General features: G+C 44.7%; 1 protein-coding gene across 1 annotated transcript in view; it reads left to right on the top strand.

Annotated features, from left to right (window-relative positions):
* rnf123 (ring finger protein 123) overlaps positions 1–15,031 on the top strand; it is a 274,648-nt gene extending 259,617 nt beyond the window's left edge. Inside the window, exons 37-38 of the mRNA XM_014168342.3 lie at positions 8,639–8,724; positions 10,792–15,031. Coding sequence (XP_014023817.1) covers positions 8,639–8,724; positions 10,792–10,891 — 186 coding nt within the window. The 3' untranslated portion in view covers positions 10,892–15,031. The remainder of the gene's footprint in view (positions 1–8,638; positions 8,725–10,791) is intronic.
* Positions 15,032–26,567: the final 11,536 nt, after the last annotated feature.

Genomic DNA, 26,567 nt, shown 5'->3' with positions numbered 1-26,567 from the left:
GTTTCAGCTCCCCCTCTTACTATATCTGTTGGAGCTAACCTGTTTCAGCTCCCCCTCTTACTATATCTGATGGAGCTAACCTGTTTCAACTCCCCCTCTTACTATATCTGTTGGAGCTAACCTGTTTCAGCTCCCCCTCTTACTATATCTGTTGGAGCTAACCTGTTTCAGCTCCCCCTCTTACTATATCTGATGGAGCTAACCTGTTTCAACTCCCCCTCTTACTATATCTGTTGGAGCTAACCTATTTCAGCTCCCCCTCTTACTATATCTGTTGGAGCTAACCTGTTTCAGCTCCCCCTCTTACTATATCTGATGGAGCTAACCTGTTTCACCTCCCACTTCCCTTCCTCTCCCTTCCCTCCCTTGGATGAGCTAATTACTGAAGGAAGGCGTGCCCATTGAAGAGCCTTAATCGAGGAGAGAAAGGGGGTCTCTGTGCTCATCCAAGCAGGCTGTACAATAGTCCCTGTGGCCCAAAGTTGTAATCGTTAACATTTAGCGTTATCGTTGACCCGAGACCACACACACACAGGCAGGCAGGCAGTCAGCCTGAAAAGCACTGCTTCTACTGCTGCTGTGAAATCTTTCTGTAAAGCACTGCTTCTACTGCTGCTGTGATATCTTTCTGTAAAGCACTGCTTCTACTGCTGCTGTGATATCTTTCTGGAAAGCACTGCTTCTACTGCTGCTGTGATATCTTTCTGGAAAGCACTGCTTCTACTGCTGCTGTGATATCTTTCTGGAAAGCACTGCTTCTACTGCTGCTGTGATATCTTTCTGTAAAGCACTGCTTCTACTGCTGCTGTGATATATTTCTGTAAAGCACTGCTTCTACTGCTGCTGTGATATCTTTCTGGAAAGCACTGCTTCTACTGCTGCTGTGATATCTTTCTGGAAAGCACTGCTTCTACTGCTGCTGTGATATCTTTCTGTAAAGCACTGCTTCTACTGCTGCTGTGATATCTTTCTGGAAAGCACTACTTCTACTGCTGCTGTGATATCTTTCTGGAAAGCACTGCTTCTACTGCTGCTGTGATATCTTTCTGGAAAGCACTGCTTCTACTGCTGCTGTGATATCTTTCTGAAAGGCACTGCTTCTACTGCTGCTGTGATATCTTTCTGAAAAGCACTGCTTCTACTGCTGCTGTGATATCTTTCTGAAAAGCACTGCTTCTACTGCTGCTGTGATATCTTTCTGTAAAGCACTGCTTCTACTGCTGCTGTGATATCTTTCGGGAAAGCACTGCTTCTACTGCTGCTGTGATATCTTTCTGAAAAGCACTGCTTCTACTGCTGCTGTGATATCTTTCTGTAAAGCACTGCTTCTACTGCTGCTGTGATATCTTTCTGAAAAGCACTGCTTCTACTGCTGCTGTGATATCTTTCTGAAAAGCACTGCTTCTACTGCTGCTGTGATATCTTTCTGTAAAGCACTACTTCTACTGCTGCTGTGATATCTTTCTGGAAAGCACTGCTTCTACTGCTGCTGTGATATCTTTCTGGAAAGCACTGCTTCTACTGCTGCTGTGATATCTTTCTGGAAAGCACTGCTTCTACTGCTGCTGTGATATCTTTCTGTAAAGCACTGCTTCTACTGCTGCTGTGATATCTTTCTGGAAAGCACTGCTTCTACTGCTGCTGTGATATCTTTCTGGAAAGCACTGCTTCTACTGCTGCTGTGATATCTTTCTGGAAAGCACTGCTTCTACTGCTGCTGTGATATCTTTCTGGAAAGCACTGCTTCTACTGCTGCTGTGATATCTTTCTGGAAAGCACTGCTTCTACTGCTGCTGTGATATCTTTCTGGAAAGCACTGCTTCTACTGCTGCTGTGATATCTTTCTGGAAAGCACTGCTTCTACTGCTGCTGTGATATCTTTCTGGAAAGGCACTGCTTCTACTGCTGCTGTGATATCTTTCTGTAAAGCACGACTGCGTTGTGTCTGATCAGCACATTCTGACTTCCATCCCAAATCTCACCCTATATAGTGCACTAATTTCTCCATAGCCCTATGGGACGATTTAGCACACTAGATAGGGAAATAGGGTGCCATTTTGGGACATATCCTCTTGACTTGACTGGAGAGGAGAGGAGGGAGGAATATATATCACGTAGAGCCACTCCCCAACAAAATGGATGGGAGGTTTTCTGTTAAGCTACCCATAAACACACACATCTCTTCCCCACTAAGCCCTCTGAATCATATCTCTGCCTCTGCAGCACGGAACTCTCCATTCCATTTAGAAGACACTACGTGTTCTAATCTGCTGCGTTCTCTAGGTGGTTTATTAAAGGAGGAGAGAGAAGTGTTCCGTATAAAGAAGGATAGGGGATGGAGGAAACCTCTGAACTCCACACAGGGTGTTTCTCAATAACATTTACATTCTCAAACGCTGAGTCTGTTCAAAGCACCCTGCCTAAAAGATTAAACCTTCAAGGTGAATGAATGTTACTGTACTGTGTGAATATGTTACTTTACTCTGTGAATGTTATTCTACTGTACTCTGTGAATGTTATTCTACTGTACTCTGTGAATGTTATTGTACTGTACTGTGTGAATATGTTACTGTTCTGTGTGAATATGTTACTGTACTCTGAATGTGTTACTGTACTCTGTGAATGTTACTGTACTCTGTGAATGTTACTGTACTCTGTGAATGTTACTGTACTGTGTGAATGTTATTCTACTGTACTCTGTGAATGTTATTCTACTGTACTCTGTGAATGTTATTCTACTGTACTCTGTGAATGTTATTGTACTGTACTGTGTGAATATGTTACTGTTCTGTGTGAATATGTTACTGTACTCTGAATGTGTTACTGTACTCTGTGAATGTTACTGTACTCTGTGAATGTTACTGTACTCTGTGAATGTTACTGTACTGTGTGAATGTTATTCTACTGTACTCTGTGAATGTTATTGTACTGTGTGACTGTGTGAATGATGTTGACTGTGTGGCTGTGTGGAATATGTTACTGTACTCTGTGAATGTTACTGTTCTCTGTGAATGTTTTTGTACTGTGTGAATATGTTACTGTACTCTGTGAATGTTATTCTACTGTACTCTGTGAATGTTACTGTTCTGTGTGATGTAGTAATCTCTGTCTGCCCCACCTCCTTCAGTACACTCCTCTCCAGTCATACACAACATTACCAGAGGAGAATTATCATTTCTAAGAAAGGGAAAGGGGGATACCTAGTCAGTTGTACAACTGAATGCATTCAACTGAAATGTGTCTTCAGAAAGATGTGATACATTTGTGCAAAGGGAAGTGGTAGCTATGGGCTTTAAGAAAAATCTATTTAATCATGCACAGCAAGTCAAGTGTGAGGCGTTGGGAAGAATATCTCCCGTAGAATGTACAGTGCCTTCAGAAAGTATTCATACCCCTTGACTTATTCCACATTGTGTTGTGTTACAGCCTGAATTCAAAATTGATATACACGATACCCCATAATGACATCACAATACCCCATAATGACAAAGCAATACCCCATAATGACATCACAATACCCCATAATGGCATCACAATACCCCATAATGACAAAGCAATACCCCATAATGGCATCACAATACCCCATAATGACATCACAATACCCCATAATGACGAAGTGAAAACATGTTTTTGGAAATGTTTTCAAATGTATTGAAAGTGAATATCTAATTTACAGAATGGTTGTACACTAGGTGCCCTTTACGATGCATTGGAAACCTCCCTGGTCTTTTTGGTTGAATATGTGTTTGAAATTCGTTACTCGACTGAGGGACCTTATAGATAATTGTGTGGGGTACAGAGATGAGGTAGTTTAAAAAAAATTGTTACACTTTTGTTGCAAAACGGAGTTAGTGCATACAACTTATTATGTGACATTTTTACTCCTGCACTCATTTAGGTTTGCCTAAACACTTATTGACTCAAGACATTTCAGCTTTAAATGTTTTATTAATTAGGGAAACTTTCTAAAAACATAATTCCACTTTGACATTATTGAGTATTGTCTGTAGAGCAGTGACATGAAATGTCTATTTAATCCTTTTTAAATTCAGGCTGTAACACAACAAAATGTGATCTTAGGTTAGTTTATTATTTCCCCCCGCTTCTGGTTAAGATTTGGATGGGGGGAGGACAAGCTCATTCTAGATTTGTATTACAGTGCCTTCGGAAAGTATTCAGACCCCTTGACTTTTCCCACATTTTGTTAGGTTGCTAGGTTGCTAGGCTGTTAGGTTGCTAGGTTGCTAGGTTGCTAGGCTGTTAGGTTGCTAGGTTGTTAGGTTGCTAGGTTGTTAGGTTGCTAGGTTGTTAGGCTGTTAGGCTGTTAGGTTGTTAGGTTGTTAGGTTGTTAGGTTGCTAGGTTGTTAGGTTGCTAGGTTGCTAGGTTGCTAGGCTGTTAGGCTGTTAGGTTGCTAGGTTGTTAGGCTGTTAGGCTGTTAGGTTGCTAGGTTGCTAGGCTGCTAGGCTGCTAGGTTGCTAGGTTGTTAGGCTGTTAGGTTGCTAGGCTGTTAGGTTGCTAGGTTGCTAGGCTGTTAGGTTGCTAGGTTGTTAGGTTGCTAGGTTGCTAGGTTGTTAGGTTGCTAGGCTGCTAGGCTGCTAGGTTGTTAGGTTGTTAGGTTGCTAGGCTGCTAGGTTGTTAGGTTGCTAGGTTGTTAGGTTGCTAGGTTGTTAGGTTGCTAGGTTGTTAGGTTGTTAGGTTGCTAGGTTGTTAGGTTGTTAGGTTGCTAGGTTGTTAGGTTGTTAGGTTGCAGCCTTACTGTAAAATTGATTAGTTGTTTTTTCTCGTCAATCTACACACAATACCCATTAATGACATCACAATACCCATTAATGACATCACAATACCCATTAATGACATCACAATACCACATTAATGACATCACAATACCACATAATGACATCACAATACCCCATAATGACAACACAATACCCCATAATGACATCACAAAGATTTAGATGCACTATTGTAAAGTGGTTGTTCCACTGGATATCATAAGGTGAATGCACCATTTTGTAAGTCGCTCTGGATAAGAGCGTCTGCTAAATGACTTAAATGTAAATGTAAATACCACATAATGACATCACAATACCACATAATGACATCACAATACCACATAATGACATCACAATACCACATAATGACATCACAATATCACATAATGACATCACAATACCACATAATGACAACACAATACCACATAATGACAACACAATACCACATAATGACAACACAATACCCCATAATGACAAAGCAAAAGCAGGGTTTGTAGACATTTTTGCAATTAAAATTAATCAACTGAAATATTACATTTACATCAGTATTCAGACCCTTTACTCAGTACTTTGTTGAAGCACCTTTGGCAGCGATTACAGCCTTGAGTCTTCTTGGATATGACGCTACAAGCTTGCCACACCTGTATTTGGAGAGTTTCTCCCATTCTTCTCTGCAGATTCTCTCAAGCTCTGTCAGGTTGGATGGGGAGCGTTGCTGCACAGATATTTTCAGGTCTCTCCAGAGATGCTCGATCGGGTTCAAGTCTGGGCTCTGGCTGAGCCACTCAAAGGCATTCTGAGATTTGTCCCGAAGCCACTCCTACATTGTCTTGGCTGTGTGCTTAGGGTCGTTGTACTGTTGGAAGGTGAACCTTCGCCCCAGTCTGAGCTCCTCAGCGCTCTGGAACAGGTTAGGACCTTTTGGGTTGTCAGTGTAAGTATTTGTTTGTAGAGTCCAGTGTGTGTACATGGAGTCACTGCAGGAGAGTTAGTGTAAAAGAGTCAATGTCCAGGTAGCCATTTGATTAGCTATTTAGCAGTTAGCAGACTTGGTGCTCTGGTACTGCTTGCTGTGCGATAGCAGAGAGAACAGACTGTCTTGGATGGCTGGAGTATTGTTTTTAGCCTTCCTCCTACACCACCTGATATTGAGGTGATGGATGGCAGGGAGCCCAATGATGTAGTAGGCCGTGCTCACCACCCAGTGATGTAGTAGGCCGTGCTCACCACCCAGTGATGTAGTAGGCCGTGCTCACCACCCAGTGATGTAGTAGGCCGTGCTCACCACCCAGTGATGTAGTAGTCCGTGCTCACCACCCAGTGATGTAGTAGTCCGTGCTCACCACCCAGTGATGTAGTAGGCCGTGCTCACCACCCAGTGATGTAGTAGGCCGTGCTCACCACCCAGTGATGTAGTAGGCCGTGCTCACCACCCAGTGATGTAGTAGGCCGTGCTCACCACCCAGTGATGTAGTAGGCCGTGCTCACCACCCAGTGATGTAGTAGGCCGTGCTCACCACCCAGTGATGTAGTAGGCCGTGCTCACCACCTGATATTGAGGTGCTGGATGGCAGGGAGCTCGTACCAGGCGGTGATGCAGCCAGTCGCGATGCTCTCAATGGTGCAGCCGGTTAACTTTTATAAGGAACGGTGTGTCGTTATGGAAACTATCAATGCTTGAGTTGGGCTAGTCCTCACTAGTTCAGAGTAACGGCACCTCAAATGTTTGTCTAATTGAGTCTGGTATCTCTTTTAGCATTATCGGCTATAAAATATAATGAATATGGAATGTAAATATAAAGACTTAACCGTTCCAGTTCAAGTCCTGGACACAACTAACTTAGCTCGTTTCTTTACCCTGGTCCTCCCTCTTCCCTCCTCTCCCCTCCCCATCCTCCCTCATAAATAAATCAGCTTATTACGGTCCATAGTAATTATATGGATGTTTATTCCAACATCACCTCAAGCCTTCCTCTATATGTATTAGTCTGCTGTAACATTCTATAGCCTAGGTATTCCTAGTTATGCACTGGTGGTAGATTTATTGCCCTTAGTAGTTGTTGCCTTTGGCTAGGAAGTATCTGTTTGTAGCCATGCTGTTGTTTCAACATGTCATTTAGATATACAGTACCAGTCAAAAGTTTGGACACTTCTACTCATTCAAGGGTTTTTCTTTATTTGTACTATTTTCTACATTGTAGAATAATAGTGAAGACTATGAAAAACTATGAAATAACACATATGGAATCATGTAGTAACCACAAAAAGTGTTAAACACTTCAAAGTAGCCACCCTTTGCCTTGATGACAGATTTGCACACTTTTGGTGGCCATCTTGAAGCATGTGGGGACAGCAGACTGGGATAGGGAGAGATTGAATATGTCCGTAAACTCACCAGCCAGCTGGTCTGCGCATGCTCTGAGGACGTGGCTAGGGATGCCGTCTGGGCCGGCAGCCTTGCGAGGGTTAAGACATTTAAATGTTTTACTCAAGTCGGCCACGGAGAAGGAGAGACCACATTCCTTGGGAGCGGGCACTGTATTATCCCCAAAGCGGGCAAAGGTGTGTCTGAGCCATTGAATTGCGACTCCATTTTGTCGCTGTACTGACATTTTGCCTGTTTGATTGCCTTACGGAGGGAATAGCTACACTGTTTGTATCCGGCCACATTCCCAGTCACCTTGCCATGGTCACCCTTTCAGTTTTGTGCAAATTCTGCCATGTATCCACGGTTTCTTGTTAGGGTAGGTTTTAATAGTCACAGTGGCTACAACATCTCCTATACACTTCCTGATGAACTCACTCACCGAATCAGTGTATATGTTGATATTCCATGAGGCTACCCGGAACATATCCCAGTCCACGTGATCAAAACAATCTTGAAGCGTGGATTCCGATTGGTCAGACCAGTGTTGAATAGTCCTTAGCAAGGCTACATCCTGTTTGAGTTTCTGCCTATAGGGAGCAAAATGGAGTTGTGGTCATATTTGCCGAAAGGAGAGAGTTGAGAGAGGACCTAGCACCTAGCCCTGAGGGCCACCAGTAGAGGACCTAGCACCTAGCCCTGAGGGCCACCAGTAGAGGACCTAGCACCTAGCCCTGAGGGCCACCAGTAGAGGACCTAGCACCTAGTCCTTGGGGACACCAGTAGAGGACCTAGCACCTAGCCCAGAGGGCCACCAGTAGAGGACCTAGCACCTAGCCCTGAGGGCCACCAGTAGAGGACCTAGCACCTAGTCCTTGGGGCCACCAGTAGAGGACCTAGCACCTAGCCCTGAGGGCCACCAGTAGAGGACCTAGCACCTAGTCCTTGGGGACACCAGTTGAGCGGGGACCTAGTACCTAGTCCTGAGGGCCACCAGTAGAGGACCTAGTACCTAGTCCTGAGGGCCACCAGTAGAGGACCTAGCACCTAGTCCTTGGGGACACCAGTTGAGCGTGGACCTAGTACCTAGCCCTGAGGGACACCAGTAGAGATGACCTACTGGCTAGCTCTTTGGGGCACCAGTTGAGAGAGGACCTAGTACCTAGCCCTGGGGGACACCAGTAGAGCGATCCTAGCTCTGGGGACCACCAGTAGAGGACCTAGCCCTGGGGGACACCAGTAGAGAGGACCTAGCCCTGGGGGACACCTATAGAGAGGACCTAGCTCTGGGGGACACCAGTAGAGTGGACTTACCACCCAGCCCTGGGGGACACCAGTAGAGAGGATCTACTACCTAGCCCTGGGGGACACCAGTAGAGAGGACCTAGTACCTAGCCCTGGGGGACACCAGTAGAGAGGGCCTAGTACTGTACACTTACAGTACAAACTGTGTAGGCTGTTAGTCTTTTATCTCTATCTAACGGTCACTCTCCCCCCCAGCCCACCAGTGAGGAAGACCTGTGTCCTATCTGCTATGCACACTCCATCTCTGCTGTCTTCAAACCCTGCTCTCACAAGTCCTGCAAGTAAGTTACCATCATCAGCCTTTTGTTTTTAAAATATATTGTCACTTTTTGTCTGATCTTTCACCTTTTGACCAACTAGGACTTTATTGTAAAATATCATTTGTTCTCAATGCCTTAGGCCACTTGGCAAAATACATTTTTTGAATAGAATGAATAAAAAAAATTTTAAAAAACATCCCCAAAATCATGTCAACAACAACAGATCATGTCCCCAGCCCCCCCCCCTCCATCCATTACGTACACACAGCACTCTGCTCTGTTACTTAAAGGCATTAACAGCATCATCCATTTAGATAATGAACATGTGGTGACAGACTTCTCTTCATCTCAATGCCTCTCATGCTATCACTTTACTGCAGGACGTAATGGAATGTATAATGTAATGGCATGAATGTTTTAATTGGGAAATGTTGATAAACCTTCTAGCGAAATTCCCAGCCATAGATATATATATGTTATATATATTAAATATTATATCTATGTTAAACCAATTTGACACACTAGTTGTTCTGAGCTCAGTCCTCTAGCACTGGTGTATATTTTAACACAATGTTTATTTTAATAGTGTATTATGTATTCATTATGTATAGAAATGTGAAATGATATGACATATATTCATTGCATTATTAAATATTCCCATTGGCCCAATGGGTACTGAAAGGGAGAGCATTTACCGAGGCTGATTGGCAGGAACACAGTCATGCTTATCAAACCAAATCAAATGTATTTATATCGCCCTTTTTACGTCAGCCGATATCTCAAAGTGCTGAGATATCATCAGATATCAGTTATTGCATAATTGGTACATAATATATTTCACCATGGGACTCCTGCTACCATGGGACTCCTGCTACAATGGGACTCCTGCTACAATGGGACTCCTGCTACCATGGGACTCCTGCTACCATGGGACTCCTGCTACAATGGGACTCCTGCTACCATGGAACTCCTGCTACCATGGGACTCCTGCTACCATGGGACTCCTGCTACCATGGGACTCCTGCTACCATGGCACTCCTGCTACCATGGGACACCCTGCCACCATGGGACTCCTGCTACCATGAACTCCTGCTACCATGGGACTCCTGCTACCATGGGACTCCTGCTACCATGGGACTCCTGCTACCATGGGACTCCTGCCACCATGGGACTCCTGCTACCATGGGACTCCTGCTACCATGGGACTCCTGCTACCATGGGACTCCTGCTACCATGGGACTCCTGCTACCATGGGACTCCTGCCACCATGGGACTCCTGCTACCATGGGACTCCTGCTACCATGAGACACCTGCTACCATGGGACTCCAGCTACCATGGGCCTCCTGCCACCATGGGACTCCTGCTACCATGGGACTCCTGCTACCATGGGACTCCTGCTACCATGGGACTCCTGCTACCATGGGACTCCTGCTACCATGGGACTCCTGCTACCATGGGACTCCTGCCACCATGGGACTCCTGCTGCCATGGGCACTCCTGCCGCCATGGGACTCCTGCCGCCATGGCACTCCTGCCGCCATGGGACTCCTGCCGCCATGGGACTCCTGCCACCATGGGACTCCTGCTACCATGGGACTCCTGCTACCATGGGACTCCTGCTACCATGGGACTCCTGCCACCATGGGACTCCTGCTACCATGGGACTCCTGCTGCCATGGGACTCCTGCCGCCATGGGACTCCTGCCGCCATGGGACTCCTGCTACCATGGGACTCCTGCTACCATGGGACTCCTGCTACCATGGGACTCCTGCTACCATGGGTAACCCTGCCACCATGGGACTCCTGCTACCATGGGACTCCTGCTACCATGGCACTCCTGCTACCTTGCGTTGATTCATCCCAAATGTTGTCATCTATTCGGACGACAGACAAATATGGATTCTGTCCTTGAGCGTCTGCCACCCCAAATGTGTGTGATTGAGAAGTACCAAGTATGAGTCTCTCTCTGTCCCCCACAGATCATTTATCACACACACACACACACACACACACACACACACACACACACACACACACCACGCATGGCTGTAACCTTCGTCTCTCTCTCTCTGTCTGTCCCCCCCAGAGCGTGTATAAATCAGCACCTGATGAACAACAAGGACTGTTTCTTCTGCAAGGCCACCATCACTGGAGTGGAGGACTACAGCAAGCCTTCTGCATCTTAACACCTCATACACGCACGCGCACACACACACACACACACACACGCACTAGGCTCGGACAACAGAAACCACATTGAACACACACCTGAGAGTACCCCTGATGCACTCTCTCACACAGAGCATACAGGTATACACACACACGCACTACCGCTCACCTCATCAAGCACAATTTTCACTCACTTTGCCCCCTGACATCTTGGGGAAACTCTCCATATTGATCACCAGACCAGAAGGTCTAGCCAGAAAAGTTTACTCCACCAGCATTGTTACTCCGACAGCTCCCCAGATGACTCCCATGTCTCCCCCCCTCTCTCCTCCCTTTACCTGTTAAATGACTCCCATGTCTCCCCCTCTCTCCTCCCTTCACCTGTTAAATGACTCCCATGTCTCCCCCCCTCTCTCCTCCCTTTACCTGTTAAATGACTCCCATGTCTCCCCCTCTCTCCTCCCTTCACCTGTTAAATGACTCCCATGTCTCTCCCCCTCTCTCCTCCCTTCACCTGTTAAATGACTCCCATGTCTCTCCCCCTCTCTCCTCCCTTCACCTGTTAAATGACTCCCATGTTTCTCCCCCCTCTCTCCTCCCTTCACCTGTTAAATGACTCCCATGTCTCTCCCCCCTCTCTCCTCCCTTCACCTGTTAAATGACTCCCATGTCTCATGTCTCCCCCCTCTCTCCTCCCTTTACCTGTTAAATGACTCCCATGTCTCCCCCCCTCTCTCCTCCCTTCACCTGTTAAATGACTCCCATGTCTCCCCCTCTCTCCTCCCTTCACCTGTTAAATGACTCCCCCCTCTCCTCTCTTCACCTGTTAAATGACTCCCATGTCTCCCCCTCTCTCCTCTCTTCACCTGTTAAATGACTCCCATGTCTCCCCCCCCTCTCTCCTCTCTTCACCTGTTAAATGACTCCCATGTCTCCCCCCTCTCTCCTCCCTTCACCTGTTAAATGACTCCCATGTCTCCCCCCCTCTCTCCTCCCTTCACCTGTTAAATGACTCCCATGTCTCCCCCCTCTCTCCTCCCTTCACCTGTTAAATGACTCCCATGTCTCTCCCCCTCTCTCCTCCCTTCACCTGTTAAATGACTCCCATGTCTCCCCCCTCTCTCCTCCCTTCACCTGTTAAATGACTCCCATGTCTCCCCCCTCTCTCCTCCCTTCACCTGTTAAATGACTCCCATGTCTCCCCCCTCTCTCCTCCCTTCACCTGTTAAATGACTCCCATGTCTCCCCCCCTCTCTCCTCCCTTCACCTGTTAAATGACTCCCATGTCTCTCCCCCTCTCTCCTCCCTTCACCTGTTAAATGACTCCCATGTCTCCCCCCTCTCTCCTCCCTTCACCTGTTAAATGACTCCCATGTCTCCCCCCTCTCTCCTCCCTTCACCTGTTAAATGACTCCCATGTCTCCCCCTCTCTCCTCCCTTCACCTGTTAAATGACTCCCATGTCTCTCCCCCTCTCTCCTCCCTTCACCTGTTAAATGACTCCCCCCTCTCCTCCCTTCACCTGTTAAATGACTCCCATGTCTCCCCCTCTCTCCTCCCTTTACCTGTTAAATGACTCCCATGTCTCTCCCCCTCTCTCCTCCCTTCACCTGTTAAATGACTCCCATGTCTCCCCCCTCTCTCCTCCCTTCACCTGTTAAATGACTCCCATGTCTCTCCCCCCTTCACCTGTTAAATGACTCCCATGTCTCCCCCCTCTCTCCTCTCTTCACCTGTTAAATGACTCCCATGTCTCTCCCCCTCTCTCCTCCCTTCACCTGTTAAATGACTCCCATGTCTCTCCCCCTCTCTCCTCCCTTCACCTGTTAAATGACACCCATGTCTCCCCCTCTCTCCTCCCTTCACCTGTTAAATGACTCCCATGTCTCCCTCCTCTCTCCTCCCTTCACCTGTTAAATGACTCCCATGTCTCCCCCCTCTCTCCTCCCTTCACCTGTTAAATGACTCCCATGTCTCCCCCCTCTCTCCTCCCTTCACCTGTTAAATGACTCCCATGTGTCCCCCCCTCTCTCCTCCCTTCACCTGTTAAATGACTCCCATGTCTCCCCCCTCTCTCCTCCCTTCACCTGTTAAATGACTCCCATGTCTCCCCCCTCTCTCCTCCCTTCACCTGTTAAATGACACCCATGTCTCCCCCCTCTCTCCTCCCTTCACCTGTTAAATGACTCCCATGTCTCTCCCCCTCTCTCCTCCCTTCACCTGTTAAATGACTCCCATGTCTCTCCCCTCTCTCCTCCCTTCACCTGTTAAATGACTCCCCCCTCTCCTCCCTTCACCTGTTAAATGACTCCCATGTCTCCCCCTCTCTCCTCCCTTCACCTGTTAAATGACTCCCATGTCTCCCCCCCTCTCTCCTCCCTTCACCTGTTAAATGACTCCCATGTCTCCCCCCTCTCTCCTCCCTTCACCTGTTAAATGACTCCCATGTCTCCCCCCTCTCTCCTCCCTTCACCTGTTAAATGACTCCCATGTCTCTCCCCTCTCTCCTCCCTTCACCTGTTAAATGACTCCCATGTCTCTCCCCCTCTCTCCTCCCTTCACCTGTTAAATGACTCCCATGTCTCTCCCCCTCTCTCCTCCCTTCACCTGTTACAGATAACAAAAATGATATAGTGATTCTTCACTTTCTGGTCCTCCTCAAGGCTTAAACTTTTGCCTCTCGATTCACTCAGATATCCAAATCCAAGTGGTTTTCTGTTCCTGCAGTTTGCTTGTTATCTCATTACAGGACTTTATCAGCCAATAAAAATATAAATATCTTCTAACACAGTTGACATCCATATTAGAAAAGACAGCTGTAGGATTGATGGGCAACCTCTGATACAGGTGAGGTGTTAGTTTGGACAGGACAGAAGACAGTGTTGTGTCTCTCTTTCTGTGTCTCTCTCACCACTTCCTCTTCATCAAAACACAACATCCAATCACATTGTAACCTTGTCCCTGCCTGGATACGGTAGTACAGTACCTTTAGATATGAGTTATATATACGCTTGCATCCCAAATTGCACCTTATTCCCTTTATAGTGCACTACTTTTGAACAGAGACCTATGAGCCATTTGGGAAGCGGACTGTGTGTTCTGTCTCACCTGAGGTGTGGGTGTGGGTGGGTGTGTGTGTGTTTGTGTGTGTGTGTGTGTGTGTGTGTGTTCTGTCTCACCTGAGGTGTGTGTGTGTGTTCTGTCTCACCTGAGGCGTGTGTGTGTGTTCTCTCACCTGAGGGGGGGGGGGGGGGGGGGGGGGGGGTGTGTGTGTGTGTTCTGTCTCACCTGAGGTGTGTGTGTGTGTTCTGTCTCACCTGAGGCGTGTGTGTGTGTTCTCTCACCTGAGGTGTGTGTGTGTGTGTTCTGTCTCACCTGAGGGGGGTGTGTGTCTGTGTGTGTGTGTGTGTGTGTCTGTGTGTGTGTGTGTCTGTGTGTCTGTGTGTGATTTGTCTCACCTGAAGTGTGTGTGTGTGGGTTCTGTCACACCTACCTGTCCGCCATGATCCATTGTGGACACCTGAACGTTCGTCTCTATGACGGGTGTCTTTCAGGAGTCCTCTGGCTACGTTTACACAGGCAGCCCAGTTCTGATCTTTTGCCACCTAATTCATATTTTGCCAATTATTGGGTAAAAGATAAGAATTGGACTGCCAGCGTAAATGACGTAACGTTGGCTCCACCACAGGATGACGTGGAGAAAAGTCTACACATCATTGCCTTGCCATCCCACCAAATATATGGAATGGCCATAGAAAGGACTAAGGTCTGGGATGTAAATGTTAGGCCTACAGGAATCTATATGTGATCCGATAGGGTCTAAGTGGATATAAGGTCTGCATGACACTATACACTTGGGACACGTTTCCATATTAACATATTGATTAGTTATCATATTGGTGTGCGTTATTGTGTAAGTGTGTGTGTGTGTGTGGTGTGTCTTGGTGTGTAAGAGGTGCCCAGGTTCAGGCTATACTGCTGTGCTAGCCAAGGGATTTTTAGGTTGTTTAAGCAATATTAAATATGGACAGTTTTTCTTTTTGGTGTGTATTTCTGGAAGTGGAAGGAGGGGGGAGGGGTATTGCTTTTTACTTCTCCCTGGTGACTGAGTGTGAATATATATTGATGGTGTAACAGCAGTAAATTATTTATCCTAAAGCCGTTGACTACTGTGTTTTTTTGGGGTAGAAAGGAGAGGGGGGGGGGTGATGAATGAGAGCCAAAGATATAATTTTTTGATTTTTTTAATGATTCCTTTTTTCAGGTAGTTTTCTGACCTGTTTTGCTCATTTTTATTTACACTGAACAAAAATATAAACACAACATGTAAAGTGCTGGTTCCATGAGTTGAAATAAAAGATCCCAGAAATGATCCATTCACACAAAAAGCTTTTTTTGTGTGTTTTTTTTTTATCCCTGTTAGTTAGCATTTCTCCTTTTTATTTTTTATTTAACTAGGCTAGTCAGTTAAGAACAAATTCTTATTTTCAATTACGGCCTAGGAACAGTGGATTAACTGCCTTGTTCAGGGGCAGAACGACAGAATTTGTACCTTGTCAGCTCAGGGATTCGATCTTGTAACCTTTTGGTTACTAGTCCAACGCTCTAACCACTAGGCTACTTGCTGCCCCTTTGCCAAGATAATCCATCCACCTGACAGATATATCAAGAAGCTGATTAAACAGCATGGTCATTCATTACAAAGGTGCACCTTGTGCTGGGGACAATAAAAACCCACTCTAAAATATGCAGTTTTGTCACGACACAATGCCACACGTCTGAAGTTGAGAGAGCGTGCAATTGGCATGCTGACTGCAGAAAGGACAAATATACACTGGAGTTAACTTACAAAGACAAACATTGCATGTTCCTACGTGACCTTTGACTTAAATTGGCTTAAATCTATGGCAAGACTTGAAAATGGCTGTCTAGCAATGATCAACAATCAACTTGACAGAGCTTGAATAATGGGCAAATATTGTACAATCCAGATGTGCAAAACACTGATTGTTGATTTGTAGCAGCTTCTTAGCGGCGATTACAGCTATGAGTCTTTTTGGACATTTCTGTATTTCATTTTCAATACATTTGCAAAAATGGCTAAACATGTTTTCATTTTGTCATTATGTGATAATTGTGTGTAGATGGGTGAGGAAAAATTATCTATTTAATCCATTTTGAATTTAAACTGCAACACAACCAAATGTGGAATAAGTCACAGTGGTATGAATACTTCTGAAGGCTCTGGCCTGAGCTGGAATATAAAGTGATCAGTATACACACACACATACTGGATTATCTGCTGGAGAAATATTGTGCCTTCAGACATTAGCGAGTTCTCTACTCCTCTGTCTATCCTCCCCTCTAGCTCTGTATCCATGGAGGACTGTACTGAACTCGGGGAAACAACTCAGACGTGAGAGGAGGAGGAGGAAACTTCCGTAACACATGTTTGAGCACCTATGTCTGATTACTGTGCATTGTGGGTACATTACTCTTCATGCATTTCTGCAACATTATTGTTCTTGAATCCATAAACATGAAGATTAAACTAAGTATGAGTGTTTCAGTGCTGATCATTTCAATGCCCTGTATTGGGGATTAATTTGGTCTGTCTACTTCTCTGGTCTATTCTGGACTCAGGAGCCTGGATGAGGCGACATCCCCTTTTGCAACTTCAGTAACACCTAACCTACAGCCTGCTGTTATAATACATGATAGTTATGATACAGGTATAATACAGTTATAACACATGATAGTTATGATACAGGTATAATACAGTTATAACACATGATAGTTGTGATACATGGTGGTTATGATACATGATAGTTAACACATGATACAGTTATGATACATGATAGTTATAATACATTATGATACAGGTATAATACATGATGATAGTTCTAATATATTATGATACAGGTATAATACATGATTGTTATAATACATGATACAATTAATACATGATGATACAGGTATAATACATGATACAATTAATACATGATGATACAGTTATGCTACATGATACAGGTTTAATACATGATAATACAGTTAAGATACATGATATAGGTATAATACATGACGATAGCTTTAATATCAATCATCAAATGTATTTATAAAGCCCTTCTTACATCAGTTAATGTCACAAAGTGCTGTACAGAAACCCAGCCTAAAACCCCAAACAGCAAGCAATGCAGGTGTAGAAGCACGGTGGCTAGGAAAAACTCCCTAGAAAGGCCAGAACCTAGGAAGAAACCTAGAGAGGAACCAGGCTATGAGGGGTGGTTAGTCCTCTTCTGGCTGTGCCGGGTGGAGAATATAACAGTACATGGCCAAGATGTTCAAATGTTCATAGATGACCAGCAGGGTCAAATAATAATAATCACAGTGGTTGTCGAGGGTGCAACAGGTTGCAACCTCAGGAGTAAATGTCAGTTGGCTTTTCATAGCCGATCATTCAGAGTATCTCTACCGCTCCTGCTGTCTCTAGAGAGTTGAAAACAGCAGGTCTGGGACAGGTAGCACGTCCGGTGAACAGGTCAGGGTTCCATAGCCGCAGGCAGAACAGTTGAAACTGGAACCGCAGCACGGCCAGGTGGACTGGGGACAGCAAGGAGTCATCAGGCCAGAAAGTCCTGAGGCATGGTCCTAGGGCTCAGGTCTTCCGAGAGAGAAAATAAAGAAATAGAGAGAAAAAAAGAAAGAATTAGAGATAAGCATACTTAAATTCACACAGGACACCGGATAAGACAAGAGAAATACTCCAGATATAACAGACTGACCCTAGCCCCCCGACACAAACTACTGCAGCATAAATACTGGAGGCTGAGACAGGAGGGGTCGGGAGACACTGTGGCCCCATCCGATGATACCCCCGGACAGGGCCAAACAGGCAGGATATAACCCCACCCACTTTGCCAAAGCACAGCCCCCACACCACTAGAGGGATATCTTCAACCACCAACTTACCATCCTGAGACAAGGCCGAGTATAGCCCACAAAGATCTCCGCCACGGCACAACCCAAGGGGGGCGCCAACCCGGACAGGAAGATAACGTCAGTGACTCAACCCACCTAAATGACGCACCCCTCCTAGGGACGGCATGGAAGAGCACCAGTAAGCCAGTGACTCGGCCCCTATAATAGGGTTAGAGGCAGAGAATCCCAGTGGAGAGAGGGGAACCGGCCAGGTAGAGACAGCAAGGGCGGTTCGTTGCTCCAGTGCTTTTCCATTCACCTTCACACTCCTGGGCCAGACTACACTCAATCATAGGACCTACTGAAGAGATGAGTCTTCAGTAAAGACTTAAAGGTTGAGACCAAGTCTGCATCTCTCACATGGGTAGGCAGACCATTCCATAAAAATGGAGCTCTATAGGAGAAAGCCCTGCCTCCAGCTGTTTGCTTAGAAATTCTGGGGACAGTAAGGAGGCCTGAGTCTTGTAACCATAGCGACGTATTGGTATGTACGGCAGGACCAAATCGGAAAGATAGGTTGGACCAAGCCCATGTAATGCTTTGTAGGTTAGCAGTAAAACCTTGAAATCAGCAGCCCGTGCCTTAATCAGCCCGTGCCTTAATCAGCCCGTGCCTTAATACATGATGATACAGGTATAATACATGATGATACAGTTATGATACAGGTATAATACATGATACAGGTATAATACATGATACAGGTATAATACATTATTATAGTTGTAATACATGATACAGGTATAATACATGATGCAGGTATAATACATGATACAGGTATAATACATGATACAGGAATAATACATGATGATAGTTATAATACTTGATGATACAGTTAATACATGATACAGTTAATACATGATGATACAGGTATAATATATGATGATACAGTTATAATACATGATAGTTATAATGTGGGGCAGCAGGTAGCCTAGTGGTTAGAGCATTGGGCCTGTAACCGAAAGGTTGCTAGATCAAATCCCCAAGCTGACAAGGTAAAAATCTGTCGTTTTGCCCCTGAACATGGCAGTTAACCCACTGTTCCTAGGCCGTAATTGTAAATAAGAATTTGTTCTTAACTGACTTGCCTAGTTAAATAAAAACATGATACAGTTGTAATACAGCTACTCTTCCTGGGGTCCAGCAACATTAAGGCAGTTATCCCAATAGATTTCACAACACCTTAAGTGTGTTCCCTCAGGCTACTACCACATATCTACAATACATAATCCATATATACGTGTGTGTAGAGTGTATGTGTATATTCATATGTGTCTGTACCTGTGTATTACTTCACAGTCCCCACTGTTCCATAAGGTGTATTTTTATATGTTTTTTAAATCTGATTCTACTACTTATATCAATTACCTTATGTGGAATAGAGTTCCATGTAGTCATGGCTCTATGTAGTACTGTGCGCCTGTCTGTTCTGGACTTGGGGACTGTGAAGAGACCTCTTGTGGCATGTCTTGTGGTGTATGCATCGGTGTCTGAGCTGTGTGCCAGTAGTTTAAACAGACAGCTTGGTACATTCAACATGTCAATACTTCTCACAAATACAAGTAGTGAAGAAGTCAATCTCTCCTCTACTTTGAGCCATGAGAGACTGACGTACATATTATTCATTTTAACTCTCTGTGTACATTTAAGCGCCAGCCGTGCTGCCCTGTTCTGAGATAATTGTAATTTTCCTAAGTTCCTCTTTGTGGCACCTGACCACACGACTGAACAGTAGTCCAGGTGTAACAAAACCAGAGCCTGTAGGACCTGCCTTGTTGAAAGTGTTGTTAAGAAGGCAGAGTAACGCTTTATTATGGACAGACTTCTCTCCGTCTTAGCTACTGTTGCATCAATATGTTTTGACCATGACAGTTTACAATCCAAGTTTACTCCAATCAGTTTAGTCACCTCAACTTGCTCAATTTCCACATTATTCATTACACGATTTATTTGAGGTTTATAGTTTAGTGAATGATTTGTCCCAAATACAATGCTTTTTGTTTTTAAATATTCAGGACTAACTTATTTCTTGCCACCCATTCTGAAACTGACTGCAACTATTTGTTAAGTGTTGGACTGATTTCACTCGCAGTAGCAGCTGACGTGTATAGTATTGAGTCATCCGCATATAAAGACACATAGGCTTTACTCAAAGCCAATGGCATGCCATTAGTAAAGACTGAAAAAATAATGGGCCTAGACAACTGCCCTGGTGAATTCCTGATTCTATGTGATGGCGCCAACAGAGATGGTCGTCTCGCTTCGCGTTCTTAGGAAACTATGCAGTATTATGTTTTTTAATGTATTATTTCTTACACTGTTACCCCAGGAAATCGTAAGTCTTATTACATACAGCCGGGAAGAACTATTGGATATAAGAGCAACGTCAACTGACCAACATTACGACCACGAATACGACTTTCCCAACGTGGATCCTCTGTTTGGACCACCACCCAGGACAATGGATCGGATCCCAGTAGGCGACCCAAAAACAACGTCGATGCAGAAGAGGCAGACTGAGCGGTCTTCTGGTCAGGCTCTGTAGACGGGCACATCGCTCACCGCTCCAGAGTATACTACTCGCCAATGTCCAGTCTCTTGACAACAAGGTAGATGAAATTCGAGCAAGGGTTGCCTTCCAGAGAGACATCAGAGATTGTAACATTCTCTGTTTCACGGAAACATGGCTCTCTCGGGATACATTATCAGACTCGGTACAGCCACACGGTTTCTTCACGCATCGCGCCGACAGAAACAAACTTCTCTCTGGTAAGAAGAAGGGTGGGGGTGTATGCCTTATGATTAATGAGTCATGGTGTGATCATAACAACATACAGGAACTCAAGTCCTTTTGTTCACCTGACCTAGAATTCCTTAAAATCAAATGCCGACCGCATTATCTACCAAGAGAATTCTCTTCGATTATAATCACAACCGTGTATATCCCTCCCAAGCAGACACCTCGGCGGCCCTGAAAGAACTTCATTCGACTCTACGTAAACTGTAAACCACATATCCTGAGGATGCATTTATTATAGCTGGGGATTTTAACAAGGCTAATCTGAAAACAAGGCTCCCTAAATTTTATCAGCATATCGAACCCGGGCTGGCAAAATTCTGGATCATTGCTACTCTAACTTCCGTGACGCACACAAAGCCCTCCCTCGCCCTCCTTTCGGCAAACCTGACCACTACTCCATTTTGTTGCTCCCAGCCTATAGACAGAAACTAAAACAGGAAACGCCCGTGCCCAGGTCTGTTCAACGCTGGTCCGACCAATCTGATTCCACACTCCAAGATTGCTTCGATCACGTGGACTGGGATATGTTCTGGATAGCCTCAGACAACAACATTGATGTATACGCTGATTCGGTGAGCGAGTTTATTAGCAACTGCATCGGTGATGTTGTAACCACAGCGACTATTAAAACCTTCCCCAACCAGAAACCGTGGATTGATGGCAGCATTCGCGCAAAACTGAAAGCGCTAACCACTGCTTTTAATCATGGCAAGGCAACCGGAAATGACCGAATACGCACAGTGTAGCTATTCCCTCCACAAGGCAATCAAACAAGCTAAGCGTCAGTATAGAGACAAAGTAGAGTCACAATTCAACAGCTCAGACACGAGAGGTATGTGGCAGGGTCTACAGTCAATCACGGATTACAAAAAGAAAACCCGATGTCTTACTCCCAGGTAAACTAAACAACTTCTTTGCTCGCTTTGAGGACAATACAGTGCCACTGACACGGCCCGCTACCAAAACCTGCGGGCTCTCCTTCACTGCAGCAAACGTGAGTAAAACATTTAAACGTGTTAACCCTCGCAGGGCTGCCGGCCCAAATGGCATCCCTAGCCGCGTCCTCAGAGCATGCGCAGACCAGCTGGCTGGTGTGTTTACGGACATATTCAATCAATCCTTATCCCAGTCTGCTGTTCCCACATGCTTCAAGAGGGCCACCATTGTTCCTGTTCCCAAGAAAGCGAAGGTAACTGAGCTAAATGGCTATTGCCCCGTAGCACTCACTTCCGTCATCATGAAGTGCTTTGAGAGACTAGTCAAGGACCATATCACCTCCACCCTACCTGACACCCTAGACCCACTTCAATTTGCTTACCGACCCAATAGGTCCACAGACGACGCAATCGCAATCACACTTTACACTGCCCTAACCCATCTGGACAAGAGGAATACCTATGTAAGAATCCTGTTCATCGATTACAGCTCAGCATTTAACACCATAGTACCCTCCAAAATCGTTATTAAGCTCGAGACCCTGGGTCTCGATCCCGCCCTGTGCAACTGGGTCCCGGACTTTCTGACGGGCTGCCTCCAGGTGGTGAGGGTAGGAAACATCATCTCCACTCTGCTGATCCTCAACACTGGGGCCCCACAAGGGTTCGTTCTCAGCCCTCTCCTGTATTCCCTGTTCACCCATGACTGCGTGGCCATGCACGCCTCAAACTCAATCATCAAGTTTGCAGACGACACTACAGTGGTAGGCTTGATTACCAACAACGATGAGATGGCCTACAGGGAGGAGGTGAGGGCCCTCAGAGTGTGTTGTCAGGAAAGTAACCTCTCACTCAACGTCAACAAAACAAAGGAGATGATCGTGGACTTCAGGAAACAGAAGAGGGAGCACCCCCCTATCCACATAGACGGGACAGTAGTGGAGAAGGTGGAATGTTAAGTTCCCTCGGCGTACACATCACGGACAAACTGACAGCGTGGTGAAGAAGGCGCAACAGCGCCCTCAGGAGGCTGAAGAAATTCGGCTTGTCACCAAAAACACTCAAACTTTTACAGATGCACAATCGAGAGCATCCTGTCGGGCTGTATCACCGCCTGGTACGGCAGCTGCTCCGCCCACAACCGTAAGGCTCTCCAGAGGGTAGTGAGATCTGCACAACGCATCACTGGGGGAAAACTACCTGCCCTCCAGGACACCTACACCACCCGATGTCACAAGAAGGCCAAAAAGATCATCAAGGACAACAACCACCCGAGCCACTGCCTGTTCACCCCGCTATCATCCAGAAGGCGAGGTCAGTACAGGTGCATCAAAGCTGGGACCGAGAGACTGAAAAATAGCTTCTATCTCAAGGCCATCAGACTGTTAAACAGCCATCACTAACATTGAGTGGCTGCTGCCAACATACTGACTCAAATCTTTAGCCACTTTAATAATAAAAAATGGGATGTAATAGATGTATCACTAGTCACTTTAAACAATGCCACTTTATATAATGTTTACATACCTACATTATTAATCTCATATGTATATACTGTACTCTATACCATCTACTGCATCCTGCCTTTGCCGTTCGGCCATAACTCATCCATATATTTATATGTACATATTCTTATTCATTCCTTTACACTTGTGTGTATAAGGTAGTTGTGAAATTGTTAGATTACTTGTTAGAAAATAATGCATGGTCGGAACTAGAAGAACAAGCATTTCGCTACACTCGCATTAACATCTGCTAACCATGTGTATGTGACCAATAAAATTTGATTTGATTTGTGTTGGAGGCTTCCGTTAAAGAATACGCTCTGTGTTCTGTTAGACAGGTAACTATTTATCCATAATATAGCAGGGGATGTAAAGCCATAACACATACGTTTTTCCAGCAGCGGACTATGACCGACAATGTCAAAAGCCGCACTGAAGTATAACAAAACAGCTCTCACAATATTTGTGGAAGTGCTGTGCATGTTGAATGCCTTTCCCTATAAGCGTACTGAAAGTTTTTTGTCAATTTGTATACTGTGAAATACCATTGTATCTGTATCAGTAAAAAAATAAAAAATAAATAAAATGTATGAAATGTATGCACGACTGTAAGTCGCTCTGGATAAGAGCATCTGCTAAATGACTAAAATGTAAATGTAAATCTGGTCAAACACCACATTTTTTCCAGAAGTTTTCTAAAGGGTTGGTAACAGGCTGATTGGTCGGCTATTTGAGCCAGTAAAGGGGGCTTTACTATTCTTAGGTAGCGGAATGACTTTTGCTTCCCTCCAGGCCTGAGGGCACACTCTCTCTAGTAGGATGAAATTGAAGATACGGAAAATAGGAGTGGCAATATCGTCCACTATTATCCTCATCAATTTTCTATCCAAGTTGTCAGACCCAGGTGGCTTGTTGTTGTTGATAGACATCAATAATTTGTTCACCTCTTCCACACTCACTTAACGGAATTCAAAAAATGACAATGCTTGTCTTTCATAATTTGGTCAGATATACTTGGATGTGTAGTGTTGGTGTTTATTGCTTGCATGTCATGCCTAAGTTTGCTAATCTTGCCACTGAAAAAAATTATTAAGTAGTTGGCAATATCATTGGGTTTTGTGATGAATGAGGACAAGTACGTTAGAGTGTCTATTTTGAGAAACAGACGCCTCATAAGTCCTCAACTGGCTTCATTAAATAGTACCCACAAAACACCAGTCTCAACGTCAACAGTGAAGAGGCGACTCCGGGATGCTGGCCTTCTAGGCAGACTTCCTCTGTCCAGTGTCTGTTCTTTTGCCCGTCATAATCTTTTATTGATATTGGCCAGTTTGAGATTAGGCTTTTTCTTTGCAACTCCGCATTACAGAGTCACCTCTTCACTGTTGATGTTGAGACTGGTGTTTTTCAGGTACTATTTAATGAAGCTGCCAGTTGAGGACTTGTGAGGCGTCTGTTTCTCAAACTAGACACTCTAATGTACTTGTCCTCTTGCTCATTTGTGCACCGGGGCCTCCTACTCCTCTTTCTATTCTGGTTAGAGTCAGTTTGCGCTGTTCTGTGAACGTAGTGGTACACAGCATTGTACAAGATCTTCAGTTTCTTGGCAATTTCTCGCATGGAATAGTCTTAATTTCTCAGAACAAGAATAGACTGACGAGTTTCAGAAGAAACGTATTTGTTTCTTGCCATTTTGAGCCTGTAATTGAACCCACAAATGCTGATGCTCCAGATACTCAAATAGTCTAAAGAATGCCAGTTTTATTGCTTCTTTAATGAGAACAACAGTTTTCAGCTGTGCTAACATAATTGCAAAAGGGTTTTCTAATGATCAATTAGCCTTTTAAAATGATTAACTTGGATTAGCTAACACAACGTTCCATTGGAACACAGGAGTGATGGTTGCTGATAATTGGCCTCTGTACGCCTATGTAGATATTCCATAAAAATCTGCCGTTTCCAGCTACAATAGTCATTTACAACATTAACAATGTCTACACTGTATTTCTGATCAATTTGATGTTATTTTAATGTACAAAAAAAATTGCTTTTCTTTAAAAAACAAGGACATTTCTAAGTGACCCCAAACTGTTGAACGGTAGTGTATATGATTACTGCATACATTAGCTGTAGGATTGACAGAGGCCTTCAGGGGAATTAGAAAGACATAAATTAGGTTACTTACATCGTAACTGCCAACGCCCCTGAGATAATGTACATTTTCTGCAGCAATACGACAACAATGGTAGGAATTATCTGAGCTGGGCTTGGGTCATTGATAAGTCACAATACATGATGATACAGTTATAATGCATCGAAAGGTTTACAATTTGAATGTTTAATGTCACAATGATTCTGACTACTTTTCTGGCCAATGATATACCCTGGCCTCTGGAGATCGTATAAGGCATCACACCCTTTGGTAACTCTGAACCAGACCTGACATTCAGGCTCCCAGTTGGTCTGTTCACTGCAGATTAGTCTCTTGACAGACTAGATTAGCTTCAAGTCAGTCTCTTGGACAGACTAGTTTAGCGGCAAGTTAGTCTCTTGGACAGACTAGTCTACCTGCAGGTTAGTCTCTTGACAGACCAGTCTACCTGCAGGTTAGTCTCTTGACAGACCAGTCTACCTGCAGGTTAGTCTCTTGACAGACCAGTCTACCTGCAGGTTAGTCTCTTGACAGACCAGTCTACCTGCAGGTTAGTCTCCTAACTATAGTATCTAAGCCCTAGTATAGTCTCCTAACTACAGTGTGTATCTAAGCCCTATTATAGTCTCCTAACTATAGTGTGTATCTAAGCCCTATTATAGTCTCCTAACTATAGTGTGTATCTAAGCCCTATTATAGTCTCCTAACTACAGTGTGTATCTAAGCCCTATTATAGTCTCCTAACTATAGTATCTAAGCCCTATTATAGTCTCCTAACTATAGTGTGTATCTAAGCCCTATTATAGTCTCCTAACTACAGTGTGTATCTAAGCCCTATTATAGTCTCCTAACTATAGTGTGTATCTAAGCCCTATTATAGTCTCCTAACTATAGTGTGTATCTAAGCCCTAGTATAGTCTCCTAACTATAGTATCTAAGCCCTATTATAGTCTCCTAACTACAGTGTGTATCTAAGTCCTATTATAGTCTCCTAACTATAGTGTGTATCTAAGCCCTATCATAGTCTCCTAACTACAGTGTGTATCTAAGTCCTATTATAGTCTCCTAACTACAGTGTGTATCTAAGCCCTAGTATAGTCTCCTAACTATAGTGTGTATCTAAGCCCTATTATAGTCTCCTAACTACAGTGTGTATCTAAGCCCTATTATAGTCTCCTAACTACAGTGTGTATCTAAGCCCTATTATAGTCTCCTAACTACAGTGTGTATCTAAGTCCTATTATAGTCTCCTAACTACAGTGTGTATCTAAGCCCTAGTATAGTCTCCTAACTATAGTATCTAAGCCCTATTATAGTCTCCTAACTA

The sequence above is a fragment of the Salmo salar genome, chromosome 22, assembly GCF_965601325.2.
Source record: "Salmo salar chromosome 22, fSalSal1, whole genome shotgun sequence".
In the NCBI taxonomy this organism is placed as follows: Eukaryota; Metazoa; Chordata; class Actinopteri; order Salmoniformes; family Salmonidae; genus Salmo; species Salmo salar.
The sequence above is the reverse complement of the archived record's forward strand: the minus strand, read 5'-3'. Positions and strand labels throughout refer to the sequence as shown.